Genomic DNA, 14,081 nt, shown 5'->3' with positions numbered 1-14,081 from the left:
AAAAAAAACTGTTTTTTTCACACTTGTTAGCTTCGTAAGAAAGTTTAGGATAATACGCACTATTTTTTCGCAGATCGAGGACTACACCAATCTTGGGGGTATCAACTTTTATTCAATTTCGTTAATTCAAAATGAAGAAACTTACGGTACGGAAACAGTACATCGCTTCAAAAATGACTCAATATTTTTATCTTGGGTTGTTAAAAAATAAAGAAGAGTAAATTTTCAAAAATTTTTCAAAAATTAAGTTTTTTTTTAAAAAATTATTATTTTTTTCAAATTCAATGAGCAAAAAATGCCCAATTGTGAAAGAATTGAAAAAAAAATCAAAATTTCATTTTTACGAACGATACAGGGTACTCAGAAATGTAAATTTTGCTCCTTTAAATTTTTCTGAAATTTTGATTAAGCGGTCCGGAAAAACCGTTCGATAGATTGATCTGCCAATTTACGGAGCTTTTGGGGGTACATCGAGGTGTAAAAAATCGTACAAGCATTAGACTCTCCATCGATATTAGCAAAGATGCGGTCGACTTAGCAAAACAAGTCAAAAAGTCACTTTTTTTCACTTTTTTCAAGTTAATGTAGAGGATGAAAGAAAATTTTTTTCTTCCAAGAACGCTACATAGCCTTGTAGGAAGTTTATTCGAGATTTCGAAATTGCCCGTCAATTTTCTGTCTGATCATTAGTTGCTGAGATATCGATGGTTAAAGCCAAAAGGATGGTTTTGTATTCGTAGTCGAATATCTCCGGGTCAAATTAACGTAGAGAAAAATTAAAAAAAAGAAATTAAAACTGAATGAACAGGCTATCAAGTCCATATCATGATTTTTGTGTAAAAAAATTTTCCAAGCCCGTGGACCGAGAAAAAAACGTAAAAAATTGAAAAAAAAATTTTTTACTCTTATTTCTTAGAATTTCACGATGACTATCGCTCCTAAAAATTTTGAACTAAGAAATCTGGAAACTAGACATTCGGCGCTTTAAAATGCTTTTTTTAAAACCTTGATACGATCATTTTTAACTGAGATACAGTATTCTGAAGAATCGCTAATAATTCGAAAAATTTTTTTGCTCCCTTAATTTTTTGCAGAAGTGTAGATGATTTTGGATTGAAAAGTTAATTTCTGGCACATTTAAATTTATAATTTGACCCCTTGAGTGTTCCTTTTGCACTACGAGATTATTTACTTTAAAATTGTTCTTTTTGATGTAGCAAAAATAACCAAACTAAATAAAAACAATAATAGAAATTTTATATTTTGAGTTACGTACTTCAAAACTTTTACTTCATATTTACACTAGCGCATTCGCCATTTTATAGAAAATACTAAACTAACCCTGTATAATTTTTTATTTTTGTTTCAGGTAAATATCTCTGTTTTGCCAACAAATATGTAAGTATAGCTTACTTCTGTTTCACTTTTAAATATTTTTAAACGAAATAGAATAACCTTGCTCGTCACCACAAGTGGTGGGTTTGAATCTACAATTTAATGAAGAATTCATATTTGTGTTTGTGTCAGTAGAATGGAAGTTTTGTAGGGGCGTCGCGATACGTTTTGTAGAATATTCTTTTTATAGGAAAATAAAAAAAGCAATTTATGTGTTGCCTCATCTAACTGTAGTTTCTAAAAATGGAACAGTCCCATCGAGATTATCCATTGTTCTGCGTTGATAGCGCATATTATTAAACGTACATTGTTTGCGGATTTAATTGCTTGCCGTGTTTATTTCCGCCAAGTTGTGTAGCCTTCGGGACTCGCGTTCGACAAATTTGCTTACAATGTGTGACAGTACCTTACAGGAAAAAGAGCTGCTTCCTAGAAATTATGTGAATTACGTTTGGCTTTTGATGCGCTCGTAAACTCATTTCAGTTGGTATGTTCGCTCGCCCACCGTGTAATAACTGTTGGAGTTATTTTTAATAAGGAAATTCGGTTAATTCGTATTCCGTTTCAAGAATCACGGTAAATGATAGTGGTTGAATGTAAACAGGTTCCAGAATTAAAAATTAGCGTGAAATCCTTGTTGTGAAATATTTTTTTACTTGTGATTGTTATTAAATTAATTTAATTTTACTGATGTAGATAAATAAACGTAGATAAATAAAAACATAATGTGATTTAACCAACTCACAAGTCTTGTTATGTCAATAATAATTAATATAAATTTCTTAACAATTTTTTGAATTTCCTCTGTCACATTGAATTGACATCAGAAATTGCTCATTTCGCAGTTACTATAAAAAAGCATTGCAGAGTGCAACATGTGAACAGAGACACTTGCTGGTTACTTAACTGTATAGCAAAACCGTAAAACGAGTTTTATCTATTTGAGATAATTGATTATCTAAGCCATATGGTCAATCACGGAGAAAGGTTTAACTGTAATGAAATAAATAGAGACGGTATGTAGTTCTTCTGTCGCTGTTACTTATTTTAATTGGTCATTAATAGCTCGTATTACTTGTAGTTTTCTTGCTGCTTAAGTTTTACATCCTCCTTGTGCAGATCTCTAAACTTACACGAGATAGATGAAGGGGTTACATTTAGGATTTATTTATAGGTTAAAAATAATGCAGGGTAAATTTTTTTAACTTTGTCGTACTTGCGGATAATATTTATACATTTTTACATAATATGTATGCGTTAAATATTAGATTCCTTATCTTATCATTGCGGCACTTTTCATTTATTTCGTAGTAAGTTTTTTTTTATCGTAATTCAGATAAGAAGTTTATTTGCCAGAAATAAATTATTGTTACGTTTTGTTGGTAGACATCTTACGTAACTCTTACGCAATATTATTATTTGGGTTTTTGTTTCATTCTTAAATAAGGTAAAGGTTTGCGTAATTAAGTTATCTACAGTAGTTACAGTTGAACTGGATTTAAATAAATTCTCCAAATCTTCGCAAAGTCTTAGTCAAATTTCGTTTACTAGACACAAATAATTTTCTTGCACTTGCTTAGCTTTAACTAGGAACCATTGAACTGTCGTTGTTGTTCTCGGGCTGGGCTCTGACATGAATATTAGAAGACACGTATGGTTTATATTTGATAGCGCACTATCGTATTACACTCTGGGTGATGGATTTTTGGGATGGTTTATTATTTGTTAATCTTCGGCAAATATTGAAATTAAAAAACATTGTATCTTTGTAAGTTTAAACTTAAATAGTAATTTACTCCTCAAACTACCAGCGTTCACGTCACTGCTATCGGAAATAGAATGGTTTTTTTATGGCACAAATTTACAAATTTTGACTCTTCGAAGTAACAATTTTAACCCTCAAAGGTCTCACTCGGGGCGGGTCACCTTAAAGGTCACACTAGTGCGAATTGGGATTTTGCCAACTTTGAACTTTTATGTCTTTGTTTTTTAACGAAAACAGCGTATTTATATCAAAACTGGGGTAAAATTTTCCGAGAAATCGAATGTTGTAATTAGGTTTGAAAAAATAATTAATTTGTTAATAAGAAATGCCATTGAAAAAAAAAGTTTTCGAAAAATGACATTCTTAAAATTAAAAAAAGGATTTTGAAGTTGAAAGTCTATATTTTTAAGAAAATGTACAGGGTGATTTACAAATGGTGATCAAAAATGAAACCTTGTATTTTTTGGTGAATTTTAAGGAGTCTTTTCTGTAATGTTTTTATGTAGGACGATTCGTTAAAAAAATACAAACTTCAAAAAATATTTTTAACTTTTTTAAATAATTTAAAAACTAGTAATTTAAATAATTTAAAATTGAGCGCATATATTTATGTAAACATTGTCCAAAATCTGAGGGTTTTTCCTAAAATTTACATGCTCCAGTAGCGGGGATACAGGGTGACGGTGGCATATATTTCTAAATAAAATAGTACGCCACTGCTTTACGGTAACAACCATGATATTTTCAGATTCGTCTTTCAATTTTCTACAAATTACTACTCTCTTATGTTTTTATGTTTTTTGAAAAAAGCCTGATTTTCGAATGAAGCCTACTAGATAAAAACTTTATAGGAAAGACTCTCCTTAAAATTCACCAAAGAATACGAGGTTTCATTTTTGGTCACCATTTGTGAATCACTCTGTATGTCCCCCATATCAATATAATCATACTACCAATTTTTCACGGTATCTCCAATATAAGCATTTTTTGAAGTTGCGATTTTTGTCTCCTTTTCCGTAAATTGATGTTTATTGTGCATTCTTTTGTATTTAAAATATTAATGTGGACAATATTATCCTAAATATTGACAAATACATGTTACAATTAAACTAGTATTGAAAAAAAATATTTGAAAAATTATTAACAACACAATAACTAAATAAAAAATTGTTCTAGTCTATTCGACACGTAAAATGAGGCGACAAAAATAGGAAATTTGCGTTTCAATTCACTTCATTTCTAGATTATATGATATAAATTCAGCCACACTTTTACCCACCTGAAAGTCACACTGGTGCGAATTCGCACCGATCAGACTAGTCAGACTTTCTAGTTTGGCCAGCTGTGGTACGGCTTGATTGTTCGGGCTGTAGAAGGAATTATCGTGGGGCAGTTACTACATGAGAAATGCCAGCTATTAAAAAAAACGGAGGTGCGAGTTTGCACTAGTGTGACTTTTGAGAGTTAACACTCTCGAAAACCACACGTAAAGTAATTAGAAAAACATATGGTTTGCGATTTTTCCCAGTTTTTTCGTGAAATATGATCGAGACGCCCTATATTTCAGTTCATTGTATGCGAGTAAAAAAAATTATCTGCATTTGCACTGCACCCAATAACCACATGCACCTAATATTGATTAGACCGCATACTGCACCGGCACTGGAGTGCTGATTAAACTTTGAAAGCACGGAAAGCGGCTATCCGCAGTAAAGGAAAATTGCGGATGATGAAAGTTGCGGGCACTTTCAAAGGAGTTTTTCCCGCGAGTCATCCAGAAAATGACTCACACTGGGCCCACTGGTAAAGCGACCTTGTTAATCCGATAAGAGGACGCAATGTGGCACGCGAGTCATTAGTGCACGCCTGTGTTTCTACGGTCCGAACCGTAATATACCGGGGTTGGAAAGGGTTGGGGATTTGCGTGTAATTACTTTCACTAGATATTACAAGGGTTTGAAGAAAAGCAAACTAAAGTACGTTGTCGTTGTGTAAGTTCCGGTTAGCTAAATGGATAAATCTTTTCCAGTTTGTTCGAGCTAGTGTCGGATTTGTCCACCGTAATAATCCATAGAGTGGAATTGTTTCATCTGAGCGTTATGCAACTTAATTTGTTTAATGTTACGTTGAGAGAAAAATCAGATCATTGGTTACGCACAACGTGTCCAAGATAGGGGCGTTTGTCGTGGGGATATTGGAAACGATGAGAGATACAGAACATATTACAAAAAGGTGATCGTGTTGTGAAGATATTTTGAAAAAATAACCGGGACCATCCTATCCTCAAACTGTTTTACTTCGGTGAGCATTGACTCACTAGTAATTGTTTAATTTTGTTTTTGTTTGTTTAAGTGATCACGTGTCGCATCACTTCCCACTAATCTAATATATTAGTCGTTTAAATTGACAAATGGGTGTAAATATATTAAATGAGGAAATAGATACATATATCATGAACATTTTGGAAAAAAGAACGAATTTCAATAGAACGGGCACGAAAAGGCGACAGGTCCGAAGGGACAAAGAAGCAGATTGTGAAGTGAGGACACGAAAGGTAAAAGATTAATAGCAGTGAAATTCCTGCAGGGGATATTAATAGCACCAAAGCCACAAATGAAATTGTTACACATAGCAGTAAAATTAAATAAAAGAATAGTTACAAAAAGAATTACGAGTAATTCTGTTTGAACTGTTTCATCGAACAGGATGGATTATTTTTCGAAAATAAGTGTTTAATTTGTAGACGCTTATAAGCATTTTTAATAATCAAAATCGTTAAAATTAATCATAACCAAAATTGTTAAAAATTATTGGGAACCTCTGGAATCGTGCCTGGCTTACATACCATATAGGAATAGGTCAATAGTTGTGGTTGTAAATGGCGTGTCGTTTGCTATTGTGTCTATTGCTAGTTGAATTTTATGTAATCATCGGTTCTACTTTGGTATCATTACGGAATAGTGTGTTTTTTATATTGAAAATTATTAATTAATAATTTATTTTTCTAAATCCTTGCTTTTAACCTTTTTGTGAAAGGACAGTGTGCCTAAAACGTATAGAAACAATAGTGAAAACTGAAAGTTTAGCTGCACATTTTTATGTACAGTGTTTTCCAAATAAACATGCACCAAAAATATATTTGCAAAAAATATCTGCCAATTGCCTCATGATTTGTTTACCATGGTAACATATGTCTTAAAATGGGAATGTAGTTACAGAACTTAATTATTATTATCGCTTTCATTGATCTATTGCTTACATGCCCACTTTTGAATCTTGTTAAATGATTCATCTTCGATGATCGTCCAAAATACTACTCTGTGTAACTTTAAAGATGTCACAAAATGTTTACGAAGTAATTGCACAATATTTTGCAATATTTTTATCGTCTCATTTCCATTTAAAAAGTAACAACAGACCATAATCTTATTTAATGCCTACTGTTAACTATAAGTGACTGTTTTCAGTGTTAAAAAAGCGGGGGATTATCATGTCAAATAATATCACAAACAAATAGATTTCTTGACATCTTTGAGACTTAATAGGTAATATTTTAATATCTACGTCACTTACTGATTCAGACCAATGTAAATAAACATACATTTTAATGTTCGTTTTCATTTTGAGCGTGATTTGTGAAATTTACAATTTTCCCCTGACTCGATAATATGGTAAACGAACCAAGGAAATGTGGCGGTTATTTGATTTATAAACAACGTATTCTTATGAAATGCGTGGAAGTCACATCCTGACTGAAAATTAAGGTAAATATTGAGACAGTGCTATTTGCGAATTCTCGGTATCGTAACTTATCTGATTGTGTTGAAATTTAAGACGAATCGTAGATCTACTATTAAAGATAAATTTATGGATATATTTACAGACGTTAATAAATAAATTATCTGGGCAATTGAAATGAAGTTTATTCTGACGTAGAAAAACGAGGAATTATTTTGCAACTTATTTTTTATATTAGGATGACTAACAAATTTGTTATATATTTTAATATTATCAACTATGGGGGGAAATGGGGTTATTTTTAAACTTCAACGATTTCCTTCCTTCAAAATGTACTTATAGTAGAACTGTTTTTGTAAATTACATCCATAAGCGCATCTTTCAATGAATATCTAGACTCTATTATAAATATTGTTTTTATATACATATTTCACAAAAAAATCATACGAATTAAGGTCCGTTTGATGATTTTTTGAGGCAGTTTGTCCCTTTCTTTATAATATTCGCATTATTTGGATAAAAAATTAAATCAAAAAGTTCTGACATTAAAATGTATTTAGATGAAAAACCCTAAAATCATGGAGGTTACAATAGTCTTATTTGGCTTATACTTATAATCTACAATCGAATCTACTAAATAATTTATCGATTTTGATGGATGTAGCACCTTAAGTCTGCATTATGCACCAGACCAAAAATCCGTTGCAATAATTACCATAATGTTCATACATATATCACGATTATTTTTTTTTATCAAATTCGCTTCTCGGAATCCTACCACTGTGTAAACGAATATCGTATTACGACATACATCCTGTTCGTATTTCCCCTACCTGTGAGATTAGGTCTCTACTCTAATGAATTAACGACTTATTATTGATAACGATAGTGTCAGAGTATGTGTCAAACAACATAGTACAATTTAGACGTATCTTTTAGATTGAATTTGCGGTTGTTAATAAATACAGGTGGTCATTAGTCTTTTTTATGGTTATTAGTTTTCTTTTTAAGTAAATTTATTACTTTGAGGCCATAAATATTAACAATTTTGACAGTCCAATCGTAAATGAATGTCATATTCGTCTGTAATAGATGTATCTTTTATTAAACGTTAGAAAGATTTTGAAAAATAAATAATAGTACGAATTTCATTATTCCATTATTAAGTTATTTAAATTTATATAAATATAATTATAAATAACTTCTCAAAAATCCTAGAAATAATTTTACACAATAGACTTTATTTTCATATTGAAAAATCAATAGCTCTGTACCAACATGGATTTATGAGTGGTCGTTCAACAAGTTGAGAAAACCCAATTTATTTCTGAAACTTTGGATGTAGAAAGTCAGGTTGATATTGTGTATACCGATTTTTTCCAAAGCTTTCGATCGGCTTGATCATAATTTATTAACATTGAAATTGGAGTCATATGGTAGGTTTATCCTCTGCTCTATTATCTGTTTAAATCCTATTTTAGTAATAGGTACCAATTGTGTGTACGACTTGAAGTTGTTCTTGGATGTTAAATCATTTACTGATTGTACTATATTACAGGTTCAATTATATTCCTTTTTCAAAATCATAAATAACACTTTAAATGCAGACTCGTTAGTCTCAAGGATTTTATGTCATGTTCCTAGACTTAATTCTAGATTTTAATCGGTTTTACAATATCCCACACCTCGTACCAATTTACTAATATCATCTCATCTATATCAAATGATTTCCAATTACCAGAAGTATGAAGATCGACTTGATATATTTTTTCATTGTATGAATGACAAAAAATTGTTTGTCTAGCAAATGTAATCCTTATCTTGTATATGTTAGTAAGCTTATTTGTTTTATTTGTCTGTTATTGTTTATACTTAAGTTCTTTGCTTGGATTTTATATTTTATATTTTGATTGCTGTATTTTACGTATTACATATTTAAATTTTTATATTTAATGGTAGTTTGTCTTTTTCTTTTAAAATTTAGGTAAGGTTTTCTGTTTTACGTTATCCTGTAATTAGGACTTTGTCCCGTTGGATATTGTAACTTCTAAATAAATAAATAAAATAAATTATTATAAAACAGATGCTAATTCTTGAACATTGATCGTTTATCACTGTCGTGTTGTGTGAAATAAATGTGTGCAAATGATATTTTCTGAAAAAGAAATACGCTTTCTGAAAAATTACTATACAATTTTTTTTTCAACTTGAGAATTAACTAATTTGTAATACCACATCAAAATTATAAAAAAAAAACTGTCGTAAAAAACGATTTAAAGAAAGCTATTAATTAGCATTTCGAATTATATATTTCACAATTTATTGCAGACTGTCACCATCGGGTAAGTACTAAAATTTCGCGTAATATATTTTTCCCTGTTTGCGCCATCAATTTCTCATTAAAATAACCACGCGAGCGCTCGCACACATTATATCGGGACCAAGACCAAACCACTGTTCATTGTACTCAATTAAAACAAATATAGCAGCCATGTACCTTAATTGGCTGTAGATATGAAATAGAATCACTTAGCACATCCGCGATAAGTAATTTTAGTTTAGTGTACCGAAGAGACCGCGCGTGGACGGTCGCCGTCTGTTTTCCTACCGTTTCGCCATCGATTTCCCATAAGATGAGAGTGTTCCCCGTGAAAATGAAAAAAATTGCCGGTGGCGTGTCGTTGGCGTAGTGCGGGATATTGTTTTGTGTGGATGTGGTCGTTTCGAAGCGGATCTGCCTCGTGATGTGGTATCCGTGCAAAATTTTCCTCCAAACCGTCGCACAGAAAGACCCAGGTAGAAAGTGATTTGTTAGTTTATTGCGAGGTGCTCTATTTTCAAATGCAAGAACACTATACAATTAATTTTTTGTCATTTCTAAATGTGAGCAAGTATTGATATATTTTTCGAGCGGGAAAATTTTTTTCGTTTTTTTATTAAAAACAAAGAGGAACAGGGAAAACTGATTTGCGCCAAGTCCAGTGAAAATGTCATTTTATGAATGTGGAAATTAATTAAACCAACCTCTTTGTCAAAAGGATCTGTCAACTTTCTTTTTATGACATTATTTTAGCATAACCGAAAGTGTCTTTCTGAAAAAAGCAGCTAAATAAAAAATAGAAAGTATGCATCACTAGGTATTCATTTCAGTTTTATGAACGACATTGTATTTATTCATTTTGAAAATGTAAAGAGAAATGATGTAATGGTTTTTTAAGTTCACTTAAATATCTGCATTTTTCAGTCTGAGATTTTTGGTTACGCTAGAATAATTTCATAACTTTTAACCTATCTTTTCGGAGCAAAGGCCGAAATTTTTACATTTTTTCAGAGGAGCAAAATACGTGAATTCATTACAACTGTTTTCTTTTTAACTTTGTCTGAAAAATTGTGGGAACCTAAATGTTCAAACCACAACACAGCCTTCTAAAGGAAGTCATTTGTTATCCACAGTTACTTACCTGCTTATTTGATTTTTCCATTATCTACCTACTTTTTTGCGGAAGAGAAATCCGTTCTAAACAGAGTAGGGGACCAAATTCGCAATAATAATGAGGTTAATGTTCAATTATTTTTTATGACGGTGTATCTACTGTTTTCATCGCTACAGTTTTTAATTTATCACTCCCTTATGTTTATTACGAAATTGTCTTTGTGTACGCCATGTTTTCACTCAAGTTTTGAATCAAAATTTTCACCCATGTTTTGAATTGAATTTTTTCACCCATGTTTTGAACCTTATCGTCGAAATTGTCCACAGAACCGTAAATCACTCCAAATGCCTAAAAGTAACTAGATAATTTACTGTTTTCATTGCAACAGTTTTTAATTTATTAAGTACTCTCTCATATTTAATATGAAATTTTCTTCATGCATACCATATTAATAAATAAAACTAATTTAAATAATCTATTTTAAAAATACATTTACTGAATGTTATATATTCTTATTTCCTACATAATATTTGTAATTTGCTTATCTACGTACATTAATTACATTCCTTTTCCACTAATTCCACAAAGTCCTTACATAATAGAACTCCTACTGTTGTATTTAATTAAGTAAGAATTTTATCGAATTATCTTCGGTGTTAAGTCTTCGATCAAATTGCTAAACTTCTGGGTGTTTAAGCGATTATCAGGAATTTCAATTTAACATCTTTACGATGTACGTATTTTACTTCAATTCCATTTATTTATCTCGACCTGAATCTGTGTCAAACTGAAGCTTTTAGTTCCTAGAAATAAACAGAAAAATAATAAAACGAAAGGATTTATTTAGGATGATTGACCAAACTTGGAGAGGTTGTGCAATATGTGGGTGATTCCGAGAGTCAGATTTACTTATTTGTTTATTTTCGATATGAATCTGTCACTAAATTTGAAGCAAATACTTCGTGGAAACAAAAGTGTGTAAACAATAAAACGAAAAGGATTTATTTATCTATAAGTGCTGTGTATGAATTGACCAAATGAATTATAGATATCTTCACAAAGTAAAGGTGTCTTTTCCTTACACGGATTCTATATTACAAATCAACCAAAAAAATCTTGTAATGTGTCCTGATGAAAAGCTTTATTTTCGAGATATGTACAAACAAACATATATTCGTTATGCAGATTTCCACTACCAATTTTTTTTCTTTCAAGCTATTTTAAATTGACTCGCTGTTACTAATGATTACCAAAAGCTTTACTTTGGCTATATGTTGCTATAAATACCGTTCTCATAATAAATGATAAAAGATCTAGACCAACTTGGTCAAGACCAAAAAAAATAAACAGTGCTTTCAAATATGCCTTATAATTTTTTCAGCGTTCTATATTTTTTGTAAACGTGACGGTAATTACGTATATTTTAAAACTTATCGGAATTTTAATTGAAATGTTTAAAATCCAGCCACAATATAATATTCGATATTTTCCCTAGAGACAGTATTGTATATCATTACTTATTGTTACATAATTTATTGGCATTTAGTCAAGGGCATGTGAATTGTAATAGAAAATCGATTCCATACAACTTTCGTGTCTGTCGACAATAACCCCTGCCCTATTATTTTGAATGCAAAACACGTAATTTAATAAAACTAAAAACAATGCAGCACTACCTATTATAGTGACTAAGTAGTAAGTCCGATCGTTAGAACTTTAATCGATACTATTTATGTTCTAATTTCGGTGATTAAAATTTAATAGAAAACTACAGTTTGATTAATACTTTTAATAATGTCCTTGGTTGTTCCTCGATAATATCGAGAATTTCTTCCTCAATATGACCGAGTATGTCGTGTATACTTATCTGTCGGATAATTTTTTACAGTGATTGTACTTAAGTAGTAGATTCGCAACCAAAATATAACGGATAATTATTGGTCAATTTTAATCTTGTCTTTTTCTTTCTTATTGCTTACTCTCTTGTCGGCACGACATTAAAAGTAATTAAATTTATTAAAATGGAATCTATCAATACCTTGAATGTCAAAAACTAGGTGTGCATAATTCCATCAACGTACAGTTACATTATCCATTAGTAGTTTGATAAGAAACACTTTTCAAAGATAACATAACACCTATTCGTGTATAAATATTATCTGTTATGTATCGAATGTAAACAATTATGACGTCATTGAATTAAACATACACATATTCCTATTAAGGTGCACAATCGACGGCTACTAGTAAAATTTAAGTATAATAACCAACAGAAGCCGCAAACTGCATAATGACTACATTATGTGTACCGATCAAGGCTATTGAAACATACAGTTTGCATATTTACGTATTATTCATTAGACATTTCAGAGATCTAAAGACAGATGAACGATTGAGCAATAGGGTGGTGTTTCAAAAGTAAAATTTTGCGAAACAGACAGCAGCTGTGGAAAATTTGACGTTGGTAAATTTTCAACCAGCCAGTTTCTTCAATTTCAAGAGAAATGTCTGCCTATAGCAGTACATATTAATCTGGCACAGGTATTTTAAATTTTCTGTAAACGTATTTGGTCATATTTTTATAAAAATGGGTAACAGATTGTATCGCAATAATTTAAATGTAAATAACACCAAAGAATAATATAGTTGTGTGTCATTAGCTTAAAAGCGTGATTCTCAAACTGACAGGTATAAGTTGTGAAAAATAAGGGACCTAAAACCGACCCTTATGGCACACTCCTCTTTAACTCCTTGATGAATTTATGTTTGTAAGGTCAAACTTACAAGATTTAATAAAATAAAACATTGAATCTACAGACTTGCTTTTATTTATAAAATCTTCTTTAAATGAATGCTTCATTCGTGCATTTTTAGGATTACATAATTTAATTATAAAGCAATAATTAGATGCTTGGTTCCTTTCTATATTTATACATACATATTTATAAAACCGTATAACACAAATTTATGAAAATATAAACTAAAGAAAAATTGAATTGAATCAGACAGGTGCAGGAAATAATATGTTTCAGATAGTTTCTACAATTGAATTTAATGGAAAATTGGTAATGATAGTAGGTACCGGTAATAGTTTCATCTTTTATTAGGTTTACTGTCACTTAAAAATTATGTCATTCATGAGTATAGAAACCAGTATTATACAGTCATGTTATAATTATTTTGAATTAAAATATCGTCAAGGTTACGTGATCATATATTAAAACTTAAAAAAGCTTGCTAGCAATACCTTTTAGACTATATAGGTTGTCCTAGTTCTAACAATACTTCCTTTTAATGTAGGCCCGAAAACATTTTGTCACGAAAACGAGAAATTATGTCAAATTGAAATATAAAACATATTATAGGGGTGCAAAAACTTTAATTTAGGTTGTGTGAAGTACCCATTAAATTTTGAATAAGAATGGCTTATTGTCAATTAATTATATCATAAAGAAAACTACGTAAAAAGAAAATATGACAATCAAATATATCGAATGCCCAAAACAACTTTTTGTAACGGTTCAAACTTTCCTTTAGGATGACGTTCCTGTTTATATGCTTTCGTTGTTTTTGCCTACATAGCTGCTCGCCTACTATTACCCAAATTACGTACGAAACCTAATGGTCTACTTTTCAAAGCAATTTTTACGGTACCCACTGACCCTAAGACGAAATTAACTCGACTACTTCGCGTAGGACCCACCTAGACCTCGTGCCCCAGCTCTATTCCACTACGAAGCCGATGTCCA

At 31.0% G+C, this 14,081-nt stretch overlaps 1 protein-coding gene across 5 annotated transcripts in view; it reads left to right on the top strand.

The window, feature by feature from the left end:
- LOC108909895 (serine/threonine-protein kinase tricorner) overlaps positions 1 to 14,081 on the top strand; it is a 120,546-nt gene that overhangs the window by 60,495 nt on the left and 45,970 nt on the right. The window contains exon 1 of one of the 5 annotated variants that reach the window (XM_018714360.2): positions 9,395 to 9,694. The exons of the other annotated variants lie outside the window; for them this stretch is intronic. Within the exon in view, the coding sequence (XP_018569876.1) occupies positions 9,643 to 9,694 (52 nt within the window). The 5' untranslated portion in view covers positions 9,395 to 9,642. Of the gene's footprint in view, positions 1 to 9,394; positions 9,695 to 14,081 lie in introns of those variants that run through there. 5 annotated transcript variants of the gene reach the window in all.

This window comes from Anoplophora glabripennis, unplaced genomic scaffold, assembly GCF_000390285.2.
Source record: "Anoplophora glabripennis isolate ALB-LARVAE unplaced genomic scaffold, Agla_2.0 scaffold28, whole genome shotgun sequence".
Classification (NCBI taxonomy): domain Eukaryota; kingdom Metazoa; phylum Arthropoda; class Insecta; order Coleoptera; family Cerambycidae; genus Anoplophora; species Anoplophora glabripennis.
This window is presented reverse-complemented; position numbering and strand designations above follow the sequence as displayed.